This window comes from Natrix helvetica (genome assembly GCF_964273705.1).
Source record: "Natrix helvetica genome assembly, chromosome: 1".
Classification (NCBI taxonomy): Eukaryota; Metazoa; Chordata; class Lepidosauria; order Squamata; family Natricidae; genus Natrix; species Natrix helvetica.
The window spans coordinates 129,681,486-129,704,859 of NC_138548.1; the positions used below are offsets into that span (position 1 = coordinate 129,681,486).

At 39.3% G+C, this 23,374-nt stretch overlaps 1 protein-coding gene across 2 annotated transcripts in view; it reads left to right on the forward strand.

Moving 5' to 3' along the window:
- The first annotated feature begins 8,640 nt into the window (after positions 1–8,640).
- MARCHF4 (membrane associated ring-CH-type finger 4) overlaps positions 8,641–23,374 on the forward strand; it is a 141,878-nt gene continuing 127,144 nt past the window's right edge. For both annotated transcript variants that reach the window (XM_081938162.1, XM_081938163.1), the window contains exon 1: positions 8,641–9,716. In XM_081938162.1, the coding sequence (XP_081794288.1) occupies positions 9,201–9,716 (516 nt within the window). In that variant the 5' untranslated portion in view covers positions 8,641–9,200. The remainder of the gene's footprint in view (positions 9,717–23,374) is intronic.

Consider the following 23,374-nt stretch of genomic DNA (forward strand, 5'->3'; position numbering starts at 1 on the left):
TAAGAATACCTTCCTTTTTGGAAGCTAATTGCTTACTTATTGCTTGAGGAGAAGCAGTGTTTGGAGACTAGGATTCCAGCTGCTAGATGGGAAGAGTTCTGTGGTACAATATATAGCCTCTCTCCTTCTATTTGCCAATCAGCACATGATATAACACAGACATTTTTCCTTTCACCTTCCCTCTATCCTGGTCTCCCACACACAAATTATTAAACTAATTGATCAACCCAAAAGTTGGAAAGCCCCAGGTTGTGACATAATGCCCCCAGTTATTAAAGGGAAATGTTAATCAATGGGCGCCTGTCTTATCCTCCCTTTTCACACATATCAACAATATACTCCAAATGCCAGATGGCTGGATCTGATCTATAACTAAGAATGGCAACAGCAAAAGTCCTTGACATTATTATCCAGTTAGCTTATTAAGCATGCCTCATAAGCAATATGCCATTTGTCAAGAGTAAGAAACCAGGAAACCCAGGCAACTCAAATGAATATAAAGGTTTATTGCAAGCTTAAGCTCTCTATAAGAATCTGAACTACTAACAGTCAAAGCAAATTGATAAGAGTCAATGGAATTCAAGGTGGGCTGGATTTAGATCTTTTGTGAGTGCAAAGGGAGTTGAGACTGATGATGCATTTGACCCTCCCTCAGGCTCAGACTGGTCATCTCCTATAGCAAAAGCAATAGCACTTAGACTTATATACCGCTTCACAGTGCTTTACAGCCCTCTCTACGCGGTTTATAGAGTCAGAATATTTTCCCCAACAATCTGGGTCCTCAGTGTATTGACCTTAGAAGGATGGAAGGCTGAGTCAACCTTGAGCCTGGTGAGAGTTGAATTGCCAAATTGCAGGCAGCCAGCAATCAGCAGAAGTAGTACTGCATTCTAATCACTGGGCCACCGCGGCCCTTATACTACTACTTATATTATAAATTATTAGATTGGCTGGATTAGAAGAAACTCCTAGTTTATGAGCAAGCAGGATTTAGGGAGACCAGATCAGCAGTAGATCAGTTTATCGTATTACTATTTTTAACAGAGAAATGCACATGGGCAGTGCCACCCCTTATAAGTTTCATTTATTGATTTCAAATCAGCATTTGATGCTATTTTATAACCAGCATTTGATGCTAAGCAATAAATTCTGGTGGAAGCTGTGCCACACATCTATTGATTGGCAGTTACTGTTTCCAAATTGAATGCTGTCTGAAAATAGTTACCCAAGTTAGATGGGATAGAGCAGTCCACCTTACTGCAGACATAATAGCCCATCAAAGAGTGAAACAGGATTGTAGCCGGGCCCCCATTTTGCTTAACAGCTATGTGGATTTGGTATTAGCTGCTTAACCAAAATGAATTCCATCCTCCTAAATTTAGTGACAAGCATTGGAAATATTGCTATATGCTAAAGATGTAGCAGTTCTTTTGCTTAGATAATTGGGCCTCAGGAGAAGTCTGGGGCAGCTATCTTAGAAAAAAGGAAGAGCTTATGATCACCCTAAGATCAAAATGATGTTTTTTGAAAAGACTCTACAAACACGCACTTTGGAAATAATAAATTTGCTGCAAATTGGAAATAATAAAACTGAACAATTTCCAGCTTTTAAAAAATGTTGGTGGGATTTTTCAAACCTCTGCAGCTTGATGGGGACAAATTAAGAGCCGTTCTGCCAAAGCTAACAATAGCATCAGAGGCTTTTTTTAGTCTCCTTGTAAAAAGAAAAGTGGCTTATTTTCCACTATCAAATTATTTAAAGCTAAAGGTATATCTCAGATGCCGTATGTTTCACAGGTATACACATACAGTGATTTAAAGCCCTCAGATATTCTCCAATTTAGGTTTTTACGAGCGTTCTTCCACACCTCGTGCTGTGTTTCAAATGCTTTAATCCACATGGAAATTGGCATAGTTCCATTGCGAGTGAGAGTCTGCATTTGCGCTTGACTCACTGGCTTAGTATAAGTCCTGTTTTCCCAATGGCTCCCTGGTCTTGTGGATTCTTCATTATGGCTTTTCATCAAACTGGAAAGAAAAGAGTCTTAGCTGACCAGTCTTACTGTTGTCTTTCTACTTTCTGCTGCTTGTAAGTTTACAGTTAAAGCCGAAATCCATTGAAGACTCTTTGACATTGTACAACAGACAGATTTCAATATGATAGTCAACTTTCAGATGTGGAAATCCAAATTGGAAATCATTTATGCTCATAAACCACTGACACATCTTCATTTGTCTAGCAAACTGTAGAGCCTTTTGGGGCAAGGGGGGCCAAGTTGTTTCAATGCCTTACCCTAAGCATTATTTGTACAGAGGTACAGTATGATTCCATTTATGAGAGATGATGTCTGTCAAAAGAAATCTAAGGCATGTATTTTTTTCCACTGCCTTTTTAACACCAACATATGTGCAGACACACAGTTCCTGACAAAATCTAAATGTGCTATATGGAAGAAGCAGTTTGTTTCCAACTCACAGATCAGATCTCTACAATCATTGGCAGAGGTGCTATCTTTTTCTCTCTACAGTTATTTCTATAAGAAAACATAAGATGGCCAATCTTGAAATAATATTATGAAGTGCTATAAAAATATATAATAGGTTAAAAGAGAAAAGAATAAAGTGTATTTCTTCTTTTTTTCTTTTAGTCTATTATATATATTTATTTTTCTTCTATTTTACTTTCTGTTTTAAGTTGTTGTATTTTAGTCCAATTACCCATCTTCATTTTTAAATCTTAATTTTTAGCTTTTCCATTACCTTTACGTTGCCTTTGTTGTATTTAGTTATTGTTTTTGTGTTGTTGTTTTTTTACCTTACTATCCATTTACCAAAATTAAATATATTTGAAATACTTCCAGAAGATTTATGCCAAAATATCAGTCAAATGAAGATAAGATTTTTCAATGTTTTCAACATTCTCAGTGATGCAGTATTTCAAACTTTTCAGCATGTTAGCATATAACACATTTGCAGTAAATTAATAACAAATGTAGATTTTGGTTAACTGTGCCAAGCAATTGGGGGTGGTGTTTCCAAAATCTATTTAACCAGACATCAATGCAGAAGCCTCAATGGTTTTCATGGTTCTCCTCATCAAAGCCTATTTATTTATTTTTCCTTAAATCACAAAAGAAAATACAAATTCTAAGTGATACTTGAATCCTATCTGTCTTGTTCAGCTCTCTGTGATATGCATGTTAATGGCACATATTATGTATTAGTTATTGAACTCACTTTGAAAAACTGCTTCTCATACTGAGAATGTTAGTTCAAAACAGTGTACAACTAATTAAATACAAAATCAACTGATTAAACATTCAAAACATTCAAATCTTCAGTCGCTCCCAAAATAAAAATGCCAATTGTATCCAACACCTAGATAAGAATTTCTTGATGAAAATAGGAATCCTAGAGATACTCAGATTGGTGCATCCCAAATAATCAAACTTCAAGAGCGAGGCCACATAATATCCAAATGCAGCTGAGAGAAATAAATTCAAAAATAATGCTGATTTGGTCTTATCTTGCTTTACTTATATAAAGGGAACCACATTCCTTCAAAAGACGATAACAACTATTCTTCTGTTTAGCCAAGGAACTGATACATTTTTTTTCTTTAGCCTTTCTTTTCAAACTTTTTGTTATATTTCTTTGCTCTTGCTTCCTCCCCTCCCTCCCTCTCTCCCTCCTATGCTCTTATTCAAATGACTTTTTGTTCAGTTTTTTTTTGTTACAATATTGAAGAAGGTAAACATCTATGAAAGATGTATGACTATCTTTCATCCTCAATTTATTGCCTCTTCTGGATGGACAGTGAGATAATTTGATATATTTGGTTTGTGAAGAACATTGATTTTATTGATTCTTCATTAACTTGCATCCTTGCATGCCCATTGTAAAAATGGCATTGTAAAGCAACTGCACAACGTATTTTGCTACCATATTTGTTCATATATTCTGTGATCAGATCATACATCTATTTTTTCATATATTCTCACCACCAAAATCAGTATCATCAGTTTCTGTGATAAGGAAATAAAGTTTAAAAGGACAGCATGTTTCCAACAAAATTAATGCCTTTATTATGGTCAAAGTTTTTCCTGCCTTTAAATGAAAATTACTAAATTATATATAGTAAATAAATCTTTTTGAAGTCTTCTAAATTACTAAATCAAATCATGTGATTTAGCAGAATCCTAAAGTATTATCACTTACTGGACTTCGTTAGAAATTAAAGACAATATCCTAAATTCTAGCAGAATAATTTTTTTCAAGTATAAAAACATATCCATGGAATAATTTGCAGCAATCTTCATGACAGAAGTGTCAATCTTTTCCTTTTTTGGGAAAAAATATTTCTGAAGATGGTCAAAGATAAATGTACCACGAAGCACTGATAGCCAAATCAAGAACAGGGGACAAAGTCACACAAAAATGAATCCAAGATCAATACACTCTCATAGTGGAAGCACTAAGTGCTCCTGGCCTCATTAATGTCCATTTATCCCATCCAAGCATAATTTGTGCACTTTGACAGAACAATAACCTCCATTCTGCCTGGGTGATGAGGCTGACAATTGATGTGCTACCCTTAACATTTTAAACCAGGACAGTTTAAGGACAATGACTGCTAGATTCCCCGATTCTGTTTCCTATTAGGGAGCATTAGCTACCAGGAGGAAAACAACCATCAATTTCCACAGCTGCTGCGCTTCATCTGGATTTAAGGGGCCCTACAATGCCTCTTTTTTTCCTTTCCATTTCTACAAATGTTTCTGGATCTCATACTGGAGTATGACTCTTTAACCCAACATGGGAGAATAGCATGTTTAATAGCTTAGGCTTTTCAGGTAGTTCTGCCCTCTGGAAATGTCACTGTTAAAATGGAACCAAAGAATTATGGAGATGTTTGTCCCCAAAATATCACAGGGACACTTCTAGTATCTAGTCTTCTGCTCAGAATATTACAGCTACATTCCTATTAGATTTGCCTTAAGATGCACTATATAGGTATCTCAAATTTCATTCTCTTTCTGTCACGGCCATGCCACAACATTCAGGTTAAGGCCCTTTATATTATTGATGTAAGTAGAGTGCATGAGAGGTTTAAGAATCGGACCACATTTCTTGTTTCTTTCTGTTGAATAAGAGATCACAAACCTGATCATTTGAAGTTGGCCATATGATTACAAATCAGCACCCTCATCTAAGGAACGGGAAAGGGAAAGAAGAGAAAAAAAGGGATAGAAGTAAGGCATGGGGAAATGTTCCCAAAATAGAGGAGGAGTCAGGTTTTGCTAGTTGTAGGTTAGGTTTATCAGAACAATTTATTTCTTTTTTTCTTTTAAATCCATCTTCCTTTAACTATAGGGATGGGCTCTCCCAAAAGTGCAATAGTCCATTATTTTTAGACACAGGGAGCTCCTTCCCACTTCACCCTACATCCTTTCTCTGTCAGCTGGGTTATTCCTGAGCAGAGTTTATGACTCTTGATTACTAAATCTGTGTTCAATAGCAGCCTAAGAGAGAGCTCACAGATGCTGTGGAGGTATTGCATCGCATTACCTCCACCCCATTGGATGTCCATCTAGAAAGATGTCCATCTAGAAAGAGTGCAAAGAAGAGCAACAAAGATGATTAGGGGACTGGAAGCTAAAACATATGAAGAATGATTACAGTAACTGGGCATGGCTAGTCCTTTCTGACGGGAAGGACCAGTGACATGATAGCAGTGTTCCAATATTTGAGGGGCTGCCACATAAGAGGAGAGGGTCAACCTATTTTCCAAAGCACCTGTAGGCCAGACAAGGAATAATGAATGGAAACTGATGGAGAGATTCAACATAGAAATAAGGAGAAATTTTCTGACAGTGAGAACAATCAACCAATGGGACAGCTTGTCTTCAGAAGTTGTGGGTGCTTTATCACTGGAAGCTTTAAAGAAGAGACTAGACTGCCATCTGTCAGAAATAGTGTAGGGTCTCTTGCTTGGGCAGGAGGGCGGGGGTTGGACTAGATGACTACAAAGTCCCTTCCAACTCTGTTATTCTGTCAAATCAAATATCAGTAGGTAAGGAGCCATGGTGGACAGTGGTTAAAATGAGTTATTACCTATGTGCATATAAAGAAAATCTTTATAAAATGTTTTATATATGGCATTTTCTACTGTCAAGGTTAGCAAATATGTTTAAGGATATGTCTGCAAAATGTTGGAAATGCCTTTAAAAACCTGGTTTATACTATCATATGTGATAGACATGCCCAAAAGCAAAAAAATACTGGACAAAAATGCATATATCACTGGTAAAAATAGTAATTTTTATTTGTTATACAATAAAAAACTTGATGGAAAAAATGTGGTCTTACGATCTGGGAGATCTTCCCATATATCCCAAATCCCAAAGAACTGGTGGAGAATGTCAGCGTTCCCCCTCAAAGAGTCCAGTGTTTGCCCGATCGCCTGCTCCTCAAATTAACCACAGCCAAGCAGTTAGCACAACTCCTAACGTTTTAAAGACACACAGGTACAAAATGCACTCCTTTTATGGATATACGGGTGAGCAAACGTTGAGAAACCTCATTATGAAGGCGGAGGCCGAAAGAAGGACCGTAAGTCCCGCTACACGTAAGTTAGCAACAGGCAGAAACCGGATTTAAAGAGCCGTTAGGCACCACCGCGGAGAAAACTCCATCCCACATATAGGCAAATACTTGCCTATATATCCCAAAGGTTCTCCCCCCCCCCCCAAAAAAAAGAGGCAACTGGACTCAAGAGGCAACAGAAAGTCCAGTTGCATTTTGAAACCAGAAAGTCCAGTTGCCTCTTGAGGAGAAAAAAGGACCTTTGGAACAACCATGACCGGGATGACTGAGAATCTCCATAGACACTTGCCTAAATATTTGCCATATAAGCAAATACTGCTCCACACCCCTGTCTTTTTTTTTTAAAGGAGCCGTCACGCTATTTAAGCAGGCGGAAATGTGAAGTGTAAACAACGTATGTTTAGCTTGGACATGAGCGACTCGCCGAGCGGAGGGTCACTCCGGAAGGTTTGGCCTGTCTGGCCCTACCCCTTCCTTCTGGCTCCGCCTGGGCTGGTTGCGTCAGCTCCCCATAGCTGGAGGTGCTGAGCGGCGAGGGGAGCTGTCCAGAGATGTTGAGTGCTGAAACCGCGGCCGCTCGAATCAGCGGCGCCCTCACTCCTCTCTTCTTCTCTCCCCCTCCCCAATTCTTTCCGCTACTGCCGCCAATTTCCCAGCACATTTTCTATCGGAAGAAGATGTTTTTTCCCCGCGCACACCACAAACTGCTTATTGACAGCGATTGCCGCCCGTGGAGATGGCGTGGGGCAGGAGACCAAACCTGGGTTGCAACTTGAATTTTTCCTCCTCCCCTTTCCTTTCCTGTCTTAGCTTTATTTATTTAAGGATTGGACAAGAGGTGGAGAAGGAAGAGGAGGCGGAGGCGGAGAAAGAACCACGTCCCACCCAGCCTCCCTCACTCCCGCCTTTCTTCAACATCCCCATTTGCACCGCAAAACTATCCTTCTTTCCCATTGCATCCCAAGGAGGTAGCAACAGCCACATCATCACGGAAAGCCGGATGGAGAGTTGAGGGAAGCTGCCGACCAAGAGAAGCCAAACTGCCGAGACAGGGAGGGGATGTAGACAAGCTGCAAGCGAAACAACCCCCTCCGCTTCTTTTGTCACGGAGATTTGAGTCTGGCGCGTCGTTTTTCTAGCAAATCTTCGTCTTCTTTTTGGCAATCCTCCCTAACAAAGTGAGGATCCGATCTACGGCTGTTGGTTTGTGTGTTTCCTCCTTTTATTTTAAAGACTTGCAATGGTTGAGCGTCAATGCCATTGAGAGAAAAAAAGCATCAGAGAAGGAGGAGGAGGAGAAGGAGAAAGAGGAGGAGGAGGAGGAGGAGGAAGAGGAGGATAGGAGAGGACGAGGCAGATGCAACGGGAGAGTTGTAGCGGCGCCTTATTCATCAAAAGGAGATCCCTGCATCTGCTGAATGCACCTTTTCTTCCGCGTCAGCCACAATGGTCTGTAAGGACTGTCACTGCGTTTGATGACGTTCCTGTCTTGTGAAAAAGGGGAAAGGAAACGTGACAATGTAAGATCCACGTTTCGCTGAATCAATTTAATGCAAAAGGATCTCTTAAATCTCGACGGATGTGCGTTTGTTTCAAATCCAAGGCGGATTTTGGAATTACTCAGCTTTTAGGTCTCCTCCCCAATCTCCGGGTTTTGTTTTGTTGGGTTTTTGTTTTTTCCCCCAGTGGTTGTGTGTGGTCCAGACAGTTCCTCGAACGCGGGAGGTAAAGCAAAATCCAGTCAATCTTGGGAGACAAAATTAACCTCCTCTAATACTCACTTCCTTTCAGGACTTTTTCTATTTGTATTCAGAATATTTTAATAAAGTAGTAAATGGAACATCCTATGAGGAATTAAAATTAAGTATGTGTTTCTCCCACTCTTCATGAAAAAAATGTGCTCCCCGCCCCTTTGGGTCAATGAAATCAAGTTTTGATATTCCTATTCTTAATGATGGCGATAGCAACAGAAACTATTTTTGCATTTTAATAATTATCGTCTCTACTGTTGTTCTATCAAAAGCACATTTTAAATGTTCCTACTAAGTTTAAAAACTAGTAATAAGATTATTTGATATGTCAAATACTTTTGAACGAACCGTTTCCTCCCTACTCTCCACACTTTCTAGTGACTTGAATTCTCTCTCTCTCTCATCCACTTTCTGCTTCTGGGATTATCAGTTCCCTTCTCGATATTTCTTCGAACGAGTTTACCCAGCACGTAAAGGGTAAAACGCTTGTTCCTATTTTATTTTATTCTTTTTGTTACACAAAAATCTCGGATTTGTTTATTTTTTTAAAAAGCTGGGTGGAAAGGAGACTGACATTTAATACTTGGCTTTTTAAAAAGGAGAGAGTTGTGGGGGAGGAAGGAAAAAAGTCGTTATCTTTGCCCGCATACTGTGAAATATACAAAAAATAATAATCCTCCTGCCAATTTTCCACTTTTGTTAGCAAACTAGCCTATCTCGGTGAGGGTACGGTGGGAGCCAAGGGAAAGGAAGCGGAAGTGAACCAATTCAGCCCTCTTGTTCTTGTGCGCCCTCTACCGGTCTGCATTTTTCTTGCCCGCGACTGTCTGAAAGAGAAGGCACATGTTAATACCAACTCGCGTGGTCGTTTTCTGGTACTGTTGCTCTGGACTGTTGATCCCCAGACAGATGTTGCACCATCAGGGTCTCCTCAAGTGCCGCTGCCGCATGTTGTTCAATGACTTGAAGGTCTTCCTTCTGCGGAGACCCCCGGCCCCTCCTCCGCCCTCGCCGCTGCCTCTCCCTCCCATGAGCAGAACAGACCAAGCCTTGAGTGTACAGGCGTCTAATAACAACACGCTGACTACGCTATATGGAGGGCGATGGGCACCTCGGAGAGCGCCGACGGACGGGGGTGGTGGTGGTGATGGAGGAGGAGGAGGGGGCGTCACGAGCCCCCCCGAAGAAGAGTGGGAAAGCCCTGGGGGAGAGGGAGAGCTTTCCACGACTGTGATGAGCAGCGCCTCCTCCGATGACTTTTGCAAAGGGAAGGCGGAGGATGGGTATTCGCTGGGGAGCAGTTTGGATAGTGGAATGAGAACGCCTCTCTGCAGGATCTGCTTTCAGGGACCAGAGCAGGTGAGTGTACATACGAAACAAGTGGGGTCCCGGGTAAAGTCTATCTAGTAGGTGTGAGCTGGCACTTTCACACCTTTCTACCTGAAGTCCTCTCTCTACTTTCTCTTTCCCCATCTCCGCTTCACTTGAGACACCTCCAGCTTCATTCCTTCCCAAAGCTGCCTTAAGATTTGGACGTTAAGACACCAACTGGTAGGGATTGCCAAGCTTGTCTGTCCTCTAAAGTTTGGGGAAGAAGAACTAGGCAGCAGAATGTCTCATTTTCTAACTTTTTAAATAGAAAGAAAAAGCCCATGGCATAGAAACAGGAAAAGCTCAGGACACCCATATACAAATGAAGGAAGGCTGTAACCCCAAGGCCAAGCATTTGTATGATTGCCTGTATACACAAAGTTAAAGTCAAGGAGCTTATAGGAGAAGGGATCGATTTTGATAGGTGATTTGGTAATGGAACTTGTTCTCTTTCACTTCACTTTTCCATTACACTTCTCCTTTTCCCTCCACTTGGTGTTCTCACTTAAGTTGTATTAGTCTGTATGATATCCATTATCCACAACCTTCAAAATCCTACCAGGGGATGATAGCAGATTTGTTCCTATACAACTGGAGGGTACTGGAAGAAGAAATCAATGCTAGTTCACAGCAAGTTAAGGAGTGTACTTCCCTCTGACATGTCTGGGTGAAAGAAAAGGCCTATTCTTTTGTGGATTTTTTTTTTTTTTTGGAAAACTGACACCTTTTATTGTAAGAAGTTCAAAATACTCCTTTTTAAAAATTAATATGCTTGTGTTATCTCTCTAGGTCAATGATATAAAAATATCAACTTTATTTCAACTTTGAACTCCCTTGGGTACAACCAAGCATCATTCCAATTTAAATCCTATTTGTGTCTTCTGGTTGCTGTTTTCATGTTGTGTCTGGATATTTCCATAACTTTTGCTGAACTGATGGATGTGTATCTTGATGGAGAAAGGCACGGTTTTCTGCTACTCCTAACTGTACTGAAACAATTGCAAACAGCATGCCATTTCATGAGTCGGAAAACTGTCCAGAATGAAATGTAATTTTTATAATCTTCAATTATAAATTTACATCTCTTGTTGTTCAGTTAATTGATCAGAACAGAGTACCAAATAGCTGTTTAAATGCTAAAAAAGAAAGCATGGAAAGTCTGCATTTTAACAATAATCAATTCCCTTTTAATCCATATTTGAAGTCTACAAAATAAAATAAAAACAAAGAAATAGCCAAATAAATGTTATATGAAAAGAAAATTAATGAAAACTATTAAATATTTAGGAGGCACGTTTTCAGAAATTATGAATAATTAAGATCGTGCAAAAGAAGCTCCCAATGTTCATATCAGGTATCAGAGCTTACAATCAGAGATCTATAGTCTAGGGAGATTCATATATCTATGCAATTTCCATTGAATTTCAAAGTGCTCCATGTAGGATAATTTTTTTGTTAGACTGTGTACCTTGTTGGCAATCTGGCACATACTTGCATAAGAATTCTTGAAATCAATGGAGTCTGTTGTATCATGGAGTCATACTTTACTTTCTTTTGTTTTGTTCTAACAGGGATGTTTCTCTGATCATGAATGGTTATATATTGTAATATTCCTGAGTTGATTTCCAAAGTTGTTTAAAAACTTGTGAGACAGAATCTACAGATGGAGATGAACTCCACAGAGACAGAGGAGTCTCCTGAATTTGAATGGCAATAGCCTGAATTTTCCTCTGTTCTTAGATAGTATTTCACGGGCGGGTTTACTGTGTTTCAGTTTTTTATTAATAAAGAGTGCCTGTTGAATAGATCATATTTTTAAAATAAACAAAGATATTTTAAAAGTTTTAAAAATTAGCAATGCAGCAATGCAACTTCATAAAATGAGTACAATTATTGACAGTCTGAGAAGTTTTTAGTCAGTACTCTGTGTACACTAGTATCTCAGAATCATCATGAAAGAATTAACTTGTGTTGCAATGACTTTCTTCTGTTTCAGCTGATAGATGCACACTGTAGCCTTGCTCTATAACAGTGATGGCTAAGGTTTATGTAAAGGCGTACCATAATTGTGCGTGTGTGTGGGCCCAGACCCACAATGGAATGCGCCTCACCCACCTGAGCATGCGCGCCCCCACCCCACCCCATGTGGGGGGATGTTTTCTCCTCTCCAGGCTCCGGAGGCTTTCCTGAAGCCTGGGGAGGGCAAAACACGGCCTCCTCCAGTCCCCCAGAAGGCCAAAAATCAGCTGGAGCTGAGGGCTGCCATGCTGGCAAATATGGCTCCACATGCCACCTGTGGCACATGTGTCATAGGTTCGCCATCACGGCTCTATAAAATACTAACAAGTGGATGATTCAGCAGAGTGTTTGTGTACTTAATAGATTTTCATATCTTAAAAATGGCGGTGAACTAGCTATAAAACTTTTCCCCATATGTTTTAATTAGAACAAATTAGGCTATATACGGGTAGTCCCTGACCCACAAACACATTGGGACACAATTTCCATTGCTAAGAAAGATAGTTGTTAAGTGAGTCGTACCAGATTTTATGACCTTTTATGCCACAGTCATTAAGTGAATCGTGTGGTTGTGAAGCGAATTCAGCTTTCCCCATTGTTGCTGCTTGTTGGAAGTTGCCTGGGAAGGTCACAAATGGCAACCACACAAACGTAGAATGCGACAACAGTTGTAAATACATGTTGGTTGACAAGCTCTCAAATTGTAATCGTGTGACCCCAAGAGCCATTGGATGCTGCAATGGCTGCTAAGTGTGAAAACTGATTGCAAGTAACTTTTTTTAGTGCTGTGGTAACTTTGAACAGTCGCTAAGCAAATAGTTGTAAGCGAGGGACTACTGTTTACAACTATTTGTAAGTAGTAGTAGTAGGTATAGTACGAAAATATGCAGCAACAGGGACAATAGTTTATAGATGCTCATGTTACATACAGCAATTGACTACTAAATCACCCTTGTCATCGAGTAGTTATATTTTACAGCAAAATAGGGAATTGTTGTTTAGCAGCACCAGAAGGCTTCCCACCTCTATACAGATTGAGTTGTACTGTGGACTTTTTTTTAAACCCTGGGCCAAGTAAGTCTTTTTGTTTCATCAAATCATTTCCCATAGCTTTACAAGGCAATTTACACATTGACTAATAACCAAATGCAGATGTTCGGATTAATATGCAGATTAAGACAAAGTTTTTGTGATAAATAATTTTGTTAAAACTCTGGGGTATAACAAATATATCATATCAAGTATATGAAACTCCCTACTCTTGTACTTTTCCTTACATCGTTTTAATTTAAAAAATCAATGAGAAGCTGGCATGTGACAAATTTGCTAGTATCATCTTTATTACTAATAATGCTTCTAGGTTTGTATTAGCATCACACTTAGAAAATTAAACTATTGGATGGCTGCATCCCAGAGTTTTATTTGGAAATGTTTGGAAATGTTACCTCCCCTCCTCCCGCTGTAAAAAGATTACAAGATGTGTTAAAAATCATTCAAGGGACTAAAGAAAACTTCTAAATGTGCCACTAATCCAAAAAGGTTGTTTAGCTTTCAAAGAAGAGAATAATATAGAGATTCTTGACCAGTGAACCACAGATCCCTTGAAAGTTCATAGATAAATTCCAGGGGATCCATGAACTTGGATGGGAGGAAAAATCAGCTTTATTTTCACCAACCTTTAGCTGAAATTTAGTTTTTCATTCAATAATGCAGTTGGCAGTGAAGTAACTTATGGTTTTAGTCTCCAAAAATGACATTTCATTATCTAAAATTATAATACCTCTCCTCCCAAAAAAGGTATTGTTATTGTCCCATTATTGAGTTAATGGATTAATAAAGAAGCATATCATTATATTACATGTTATTTTTTCATATTTTGGTAATTATGTTTGAGTATAATCAGCTGTCTTTTACTATAGTCTCTGTCCATGAATTTCAATATATTTGTAGACTGTAGATTTCACCAGTCTCTAAAAGGAATTCATGACATAAAAAGGTTAAAAGCCAATTTGTTTTAGTGGTTAAGGCACCAGGATAGAATCTGGAAGACTTGAAGTTCTAGTCCCACCTTAAACATGAAAGCCAGCTAGGTAACTTTGGACCAATCTCTCTCTCTTAGCCCAACTCATTCATAGGGTTGTTATCCTAGGAAAAATAGGAGAAGGATGGATTATGATATGTTAGATATGTTCACTGCAATAATGGTACCCTATTATCTTCACTACTGGTTCAGTAGCAGGAGGGCACGTTTGGGCATGCGCAGAAGGTCTATGATGATGTCTGGGTGGGTGGGCGGAGCCACCCACCGCCACCACTACTAATTCGCTCGAACCGATGCAAACTGGCAAAATTCCACCTCTGGTTCGCTGCCTTTTTTGTCCTGTTTTATTATTTTTCTAAATAACTGTCTTGAATTATTTATAAAAATAATGAAGGCAGGACAAAAATATATTTTTTAAAAGACCCACTGGGATAGTAGAATACTGGTATTTAGAAGAGAAATGAATTGCATCTTAAATAGATTGATTCAGAAATTGACAAAAGTCTTCTTGAATAACTAGTTTCAGATTCTTTAACGTGGGCTGTTAATACAATAGGCAAACTCAATCTTAGCCGTAGCAAACATAGCATTTGATAGGAAAGCTCTTCAAGTTGCAGCACATAAAATTAGCCTGAACTTGAACAGGTTAATCCTATTAATTGTTAATGCAGCAGCCAACAGATTTCTATCAGATGCTATAGACTTTTTAGTTGGACAAAGAATAGATTAAATTTGAGATTTTAGCAGTTTCCTTCCCCACTGTAAGGAATTGATTTATCATGCTTATTCCTAAATGATTTCTATCACAATGGAAATGTGTAAACAAAAAACCCTTTCTAATACTTCCTCCAAATTTGTATCATTGGGGTAGACTGGGCCTTATATCTGGGGGAAAAAATTCTGAAAGGATCCTGCACCTTTTTCTCTAAAAACCTGTGTAGAACAACATAAGACCCAACGCAAGATTCCATAAATGTTATTGGGGTGTTCTTTGCATTCTGTTAAACCATGATTTTAACCAAGTTTTTGTTGAATAAACTATAATGAATTCAATTTACACATTGTGTTAAATTACAATCCATGACTGTAACTGAAGACTGCTTATCTATCAAGGGGCTTCTTTTGTTTGGTGTAGCTTGTTGGGTGAACCCAGGTAAGTTCCTGAAGATACATCTATATGACAGAGCTTTGCAGGATATATGCATGGGCTGAAGAAAGGGAGAGGAGTCTATATAGCTTGGTAGCAAAGTACATTGTTTGTATCCATAGCCTCCATGCAAACCACTAGCTAAAAAATCTAGTAGTCGATGTTTGGAAAGATCTCTGACTGAAACTTAAGTGGCTGTTACTCAGAAGGGCTGAGACAATGGAATTTACACAGACAACTGTGTAGCTTAGATGTACTGCATTCTGTAGTGGCGCAGACATTTGCATACGTATGCATAGGCATGGAGTTGGTTGGATCTCTGGATTCTCTGTTGAGCATGGGGAAAGATGTAGAGCAGTGATGGATAACATTTTTCTCCTTGCGTGCCGAAATTGTGCGCATGTGTGTGACAGCACGTATGCACGAGTGTGCGTGCCCAGATCCATAATGCAATGTGTCCTGTCCCCCTGCGCATGCACCCATGACACCCTCGCACTACCCCCACCCCACCCCACCCCCACATGCATGTGACCCCCATGCTCCACCCGTTCATGCGCACGAACACCCTGTGCCCCATTTTGAGCCTAGCAGGCCTCCCTAAAGCCTCCTGAAACCAAAAATGGGGTGTACGATGTATCCCCCACCTCTACACACATGAGACCCCTGCACCCCCCCCCCCCCCGCACAAGCATGCCCATCTCCTGCATGCATGGGTCCTTTTGGAGAAGGGCGGCATATAAATCCAAATAAACCAAACCAAACCAAAAACCAAAAATCAGCTTGCTGATGGGAGGCGCGCTTGCATGTATGGTGACGTTGAGCTGGGCGATGGCTCGCATGCCCGCAGAGAGGACTCCACTTGCCACGCATGCCACAGGTTCACCATCATGGATGTAGAGGATCTCTAAGCCTGTCCATTGTAGTTTTTACTATTGCGCTTTTTTCCCTTGACAGGCAAGGGATGTCAGAGGGGGGTCATTGGTACCAACAATTTTTTGCAGAAAAGAAATCTTCTCTGCACCTTCTTCTTAGAAGGAGACCTGTAGGTCCTTTCCTCTGTCTGCTTCTTGATCTTGTGTAGCTAGCAAAGCGGCTGGGGTACAGGCAGGCAACATTCCCCATCAGAATGAGACTACTGATTTCAGAAGAAGATACAGGCAGCCCTCGACTTACGACCACAATGGGAACCAGAAGTTCTGTTGCTAAATGCAAGGTGTTTGTTAAATGAGTTATGCCCAATTTTACGACCATTTTTGCCATAGTTAAATAAATAACCACAGTTGTTCAGTGAATCCTGCTTCCCCCATGGTCTTTCTTTGTTTGAAGCTGGCTAGGAAGGTCATAAATGATGACCATGTGACCCCGGGATGCTGAAACCTTTGTAAATACATGCCAGTTGCCAAGCGCCCAACTTTTGATCACATGACTCTGGGGATGTTACAAAAGTTGTCTGATTGTTAACCCACTTTTTTCAGTGCTGAAAACTTTGGAGGGTCACTTTGGAGGGTCACTAAATGGATGGTTGTAAATCAACCTGTACTAATTATTTATTATAGAGATTATGGTTCAGGAACTTACTGAAGATTGGAGACAATAGGAGAACAGAATACAGAAAAGATTCCAACTCCTTAACCTTATAGGTTCACAACTAATATTCCAGACCTGGGTTGATTTATTACCTGCTGAAGCCAAGGCTGCAAAGGCATGGTAGAACTGGTCTCCCCTTCTATTTCTTGAAACTTACCTGAGAGAGAGGTAAGCTGATTGGTTGCTTAGATTTTCAATTTCCTGGACTTTGCTGGGCCCTGCCCTCTATCTAAATTGGCAAATTTAGTTTTGATTTATTATCTCTTTTCTATCTGAACCTCATGGGATATTTTCTTTCTCTTCACTATATAAGACAATGACCTCCATAAAAAGGAGTCAAGGCAGGAGTCTGCCTATTCGTTCTGATATTAATACCAAGACCTCAATCCTGTCTCTAAATAAGTCATGAAGAGCAAATGCTAACATTCTGACCTTGGATGAAAAAGAGTCAAGTTCTGATTTTCATATACCTTTATAGCCGTCACACTAAGCCATCATGTCATTGTTTAGCTTTGGATTGACTTCTGTGAACCCAAATATTGTGTTTGGCAGATACAGTTTTTGGTTTAATGTACTGTACAAACTCAGCCAATTGCGTGGTATTCAATGAGGCATAATTAAGCAAGGTTCAGGGATGTGTAAGTCCAGTGGCAATGAGCTGCGCTGGTCAAACTCTTCCAGCCTACCTTGTCTCACTAGATCAGTGATGGCTAACCTTTTTGTCATCGCATGCCGAAAGTGCACACCCTTAATGCAATGTGCACACGACACGCCTGCATGACCCACCCACTGCACATGCATGTACAACCTTCCACGCTTCCCCCCCCCCCCCGTGTGCAACCCCCCATGCCCCATTTTGGGCCTAACAGACCTCCCTGAAGCCTCCCGGGACCAAAAATGGGGTGCAGGGAGATGCATCCCCCGTGCTCCCCTCATCCCCAAGCATGCACACATATCTCCTGTGTGCTCAGCAGGGACCTGAAAATCAGCTGGCCCGTGGAAGGCACATGCACTTGCGCGGTGGAGCTGAGCTGGAGTGATGGCTCCCGTGCCCACTGAGAGGGCTCCGGGTGCCATATGGAACACGCTTGCCATAGGTTCACCATCACGGCATTAGATTGTTTATAGAGAGGAGGAGGATAAAAATGGAGTTAGGAAGTCTGTGAAGGGTCATGATAAAGAAAAAAACAGACATTCTGAGAATTGCTGGCTATTCTAAACACACTTGCTTTGTTTCTTTCTTCAGTATGCTTACCTAGGGTTTCTCTCATATCCCTAGATGGCCAATGCCACTAGCCCAGGGGTGTCCAAACTTGGGAACTTTAAGACTTGTGGACTTCAACTCCCAGAATTCCCCAGCCAGCCATGCTGGCTGGGGAATTCTGGGAGTTGAAGTCCACAAGTCTTAAAGTTCCCAGGTTTGGACACCCCTGCACTAGCCATTCAAAAAAAAAAGGGGGGGGGTATTGAATTGTCATTTTTCCTTCTATTTTGGCTAGCTAAGAGGAACTGTCAGAACTTGAAGAACTGCTTGGCTCCCTATGCATCAGCCTCGCGTGGTAAATTGCAGAGTTTACAGTTTTGAGCATTTTCTCAGATATTACGGGTTTGTAGATTTGGATTTTGCTCCATTCATTGAGGTTGGCTATTGAGATCTTCCAGAATGTAGGTGGGATGGGTAGGAGAGGTGGTAATTGGTAATTTCGTTTGATGAATCATCAAACCTGCTCACCATTATCTGCTGAAAGCATTGGGCACTCCGTCCATGGCTGATGCTCTTTTGGATACCAATAAGAGCAATAGAGCTGCTGTGGTTGTGGCTCGTGTTTAGCAACCCTGCTCTAGCCGTGTGCAAATGGTTCCCTGCCACATATGCATGTCATCCCGGGTAGCCCGACACGAGAATGTTGCCATTTTATATCTTCTGCGGAGTGGTGGAAATAATGGATGGCTAATCAATGTAAACACCCCTATCAGAATTTGCAACCGTTCAGCTGAAAGTTAGTGCAGCTGTTTGATTTCTGTAAACTTTGTTGACCTTGTACAGGGGTAAAATTGTGAAGCAATTGATCAAACTCTGTTATTCTCTGCCTCCCAAATGGAGATGGAAGAAAGTGGACTCAGTGTTTGGGAAAGGACAGGACAGGAAAGGAAAGGGGAAAGAAGGAAAGAAGAAAAAGAAATCCTAAACAAAAGGGTGGCTTGTGACTCATCATTCATTGTGACTCCATTTTTTAAAAACTTTTATTCAACTTGGATTATGACCAAAAGAGGTACAGGTAGTCCTCAACTTACAACCATTTGTTTAATAGCCATTCAAAGTTACGACAGCACTGAAAAAAATTGACTTATTAGCGTTTTTTACACTTACGACTCTTGGCACACTTATTATTGTTGTCCCCGTGATCACAAGATTAAAATTCAGCTACTTGGCAACTGGCACGTATTTATGACGGGTCGTGTTGCCCTGGGACATGTGATCACCTTTGGCAACCATCTGATAAGCAAAGTCAATTGGTAAAGCCAGATTCTCTTAACAACCATGTTACCAACTTCACAACTGCAGTGATTCACTTAATAAGGGCGGCAAGAAAAGTGGGGCAAAACTCACTTAACAACCGTGTTGCTTAGTAAGGAAATTTTTGAACTCAATTGGGGTCATAAGTTGAAGGCCGCCTGTATTGGGAGAATGGCACAGAGTGGAGCCAAAAAAAAAAAAAAAGTCGGACAGATCCCTGCAGCCAGACCAGCCTCATTCTTGCTGCAGGTATTGGCAGCTGCTTTTCCCAGGGGCTAATGAGTTGCTGAAAAAGGGACAGCAAAGCCAGAGGAATCAATTGGTTGCTTTGCTTACAATCCTTCGCACATGGACAATCAGGACAGCATCATTCAGATTAGATGCAGCAGATCACAGAATGAAAATCAGCAGTGGAGCAGCCAATTTCATGCAGGCCTTGTTTCCTGCTGGTTCAAGGATGAGTGAAGGCCCTCTGACTTTAACAAAGGTTATCCAAGAATATTTGGGAGTCTGAGATGATGGAACAAACTCCCAAATCAAAACCTGTTTATTTTTATAACAGCATGCTTATCCAGGGTCATTACAATCACACCTTGCATGATTGATTCCAATTTCTAGCTTCTACACTAAAATAAACTCAACTATTTTTAACCTAATTACACTAAACCGTAAACTAATTAAATGCCCTGGGTTTATGCAACATGCCAAACTGAAATGTGGCTAGCTAATTTGCAGCTCAATGTTTCTACAAAAACAGCCTCTCCGTATCCAAGGTGAACAGAGTTAATTTGGCATAACGAGACAGAAAATCCCACAGGTTTTTTTCCTAATCCCTGACAGTAAAAATCCAAGAACGACAAATGAAAAAAAAAAAAAAAACCCAATCATTTATAATTCTATTTTGTGGCATCAAAAACACTTGCCAGTACTAACTGCCTTTGAGCCGTGATGGTGCAGTGGTTAGAATGCAGTACTGCAGGCTCCTTCTGTTGACTGCCAGCTGCCGGCAGTTCGGCAGTTCAAGTCTCACCGGCTCAAAGTTGACTGAGCCATCCCTTCTGAGATTGGTAAAATGAGAACCTAGATTGTTTGGGGCAATATGCTGACACTGTAAACCACTTAGAGAGGTCTGTAAAGAATTGTGAAGCAGTATATATGTCTAAATGTTCCTGCTATTGCTTTACTTTAACTAATGTTGATGCTGGTCCTAATTCTACTTTGACAGCAACAAATAATAGAATAAGATTCTATTCAGTGAATGAGAGTCTTTGAAGATGCTACACAATCACACATCTATAACACTTAGGTCTTTTGGACGGAGTGTTAATGGTGGTACCTGCTATGTTGTTGGGAGTGGGCACTGAGGACTCCTGATAGCACTTCTGAAGGTAATCCATATACAGAAATAGAATGATGATTCACATGACCAAGAAATTAACTGGAGATATATGATTATTGATGTACAGATTTTTGTGATGATAGTTTCCATACCGATAGCTCAAGCAAAATATGTTAAAACAATGGAAGACATATACATGTAAACTTCCTTTTTATATCAAATTTAAATATATATATACAGTCTCAAGCAAATAAGATGAGATGTTGATGAGGAGATTTAAAATAAATACCTGTAACTGAAATATAATATTCTATGGCATTATATTCCTAATATAAATATACTAACAAAGCCTTACCGCACTTTGCCATTTATTAGGTAAACTTCTCTCAACAAAAGAACCCGCAAGCTTTTTATTTCCAAAGCTTCAACAAAGATAAAGTTTTGTTATATATAACAAGGCTTTATTAGAAAATAAAGAAAGGTTGGACTTATCTGTTCCTCCTTCCTCTTCCCATTGAGGGGTTGATGGTTGTAAAGAAAAGCATATCTTAGAGAAGGTTGAAAGAAAAGACCAGCATTCTTGATTAGAAATGCAAACTTTCAGGGAGGAACTATGTATCCATGGAAAAGGCTGACAGGAAAAGATGCCATCTTGTTTTGATTTTCTTTATAAAACAACCCAAATAAGATTTCTGGCTGTTCCTTCCTAATCTGTCTTCTGAAGGAATTATTATATAATGAGCCAAGGATTTTGTAGGGATTTTAAGCTTTTTGACAGTTGAAAAACATGGCAGACTTGAAGCTACTGACTTGTTTGTATCATAAGCTCTGCACATGGGTTTAAAGCTTTTATGTGTAAGCCAGTGGTTCCAACTAAAGACAATGTTGGGTAAAAGGAGTAAGGAAAAAAGAGAGATCTTTACTACCTTTGCCTGATGCCAGCCTATAATATTGCTTTGAGCTTTCCTTTCCCTAAGCAGTTAAAAGCTATTACATAACTAAGTGAGTGAAGAGTCAATATCAGTGGTGGGATTCAATTTTTTTTTTTACTAACAGTTCTGTGGGCATGGCTTGGTGGGCATGGCAGGGGCGGGAATGTAAAATCTCCAGGGGAAGGCTACTGCAAAATCCCCATTTCCTCTCGATCAGCTAGCTGGGAATCGCGAAGCAGATAACAGATGGTGGTGGGGCCAGTCAGAGGTGGTATTTACTGGTTCCCCAAACTACTGAAAATTTCTGCTACTGGTTCTCCAGAACTGGTCAGAACCTGCTGAATACCACCTCTGATCAATATCCAAGTACTGCATCTATGCTTTAGAAACATTTGGAAATAGGTACCTCAAAAGAGATTGGTAATAGAAAGTCAGATTCTGTGTGTAATGTTTTAAAATAGATGCATCATTTTCCAGGATCTCATAGCACTTGCAGTAGATGGCTACATCATTCTGAGGAAAGACATAGCTGCTTTGAAGAACTGCAAACTGATTCTTTGCTTGCGTCCCCAAATACCATTTTTTAGTTTTAGTTTTAAATGTGGCATTTTATTTTAATAGATTTGAAAGCTGAATCAAGGTAAATATTTTTTAAAAAGCAAAAAGAAAGTGCAAAACAATGTATAGACTATTATAAAATCAAATAAGAATTTTCAAATGATATTTTATTAGTCTTACATATAAAAATGATATTATCTCAATTTGGCACTTCAAAACCATTATAAACTTTAAATAAATAATCAATAAGAACAGTGTAATAAGAAACATCAAACAGAATGAACTGATATTTTTGGAAATTGTATGATTTCTAATAAGAGATGCAAAATATTCTGTTATCGTATACAAAACAAGCTGTATATTTTTTAGAGATACAAGGTTTAATGATGTTTAGGTGCCAAGAAAAGCTATTCAGTCTTTAAAATTTGTTTCATTCTAAAATGAACTATGTTCCAGAACTGTTGAACTTTATAACTTTGTGACCAAATATGGAAGAATGGTCTAGACTGATTATTACATTTTTGAATTATGTATTTTAGCTATTTCCATGTTCTGTATTCTTTGGCTTGTTTGCCTTGGTTTTTTAGCCCCAAATAATAACTTATTTATTAGAGTTGTGTATACTTGGAAAATGATTCGGAAATGCTTGAAATCTCTTCTGATGGGCATGAAAAGAAGTTCTGCGCTTGTTATGATATCTAAGCATTTTTGTCCAAGCTATTTTCAAACTGTGCATAGCCCGCATATAATTTCTGCAAATGTTGTGGATATATATATATATATATATATATATATATATATATATATATATATATATATATATATATATATATATATATATATATATATATATATATATATATATATATATATATATATATATATATATATATATATATATATATATATATATATATATATATATATATATATATGTTTTCTGAGGTTTTATATATATATGCTGTTTGAGTAAATGAGATTATTTTTCCTCCAAAATAATATACCTAGACTTGAAAGATTTGATGCTTGTGAACAGTAGAATGCATCCCTTATTAGTCCATTTGCCAGTGGTTCCCAACCTCCTTTCTTTCTATGTGTATTATGTTGCATAAAGCGTCTTGTGGAACATTTACCATTTTGAAGAATTTCCAGCCTACGCTTGACATATAATCTTCCAGACACATGATTAAATACTTGAAAATGCTTGACTCAAAAGCAATTTCGTGGAAAACCAGACCCAGATATGTTTGTCATGAAGTAGACTCTAGTTCACACAAATATTATGTGAAATAATATCGCTAACCTTTAAAATGCCTGATTTCTTCTATAATCAACTAACACAGCTACCTCTCTGGAAATATAAGAGTAGTTTTTTCCACTAAAAATGTGATAGAGATATTTGTCTGAAATTGTTTTCCATGAAGCAATTGTAACTGGAGATTCTGAAGAGGTAGTCTCTTTGTGAAACATTGGTAAGAATAGGCAGTGCAATTGCCGATTTTGAT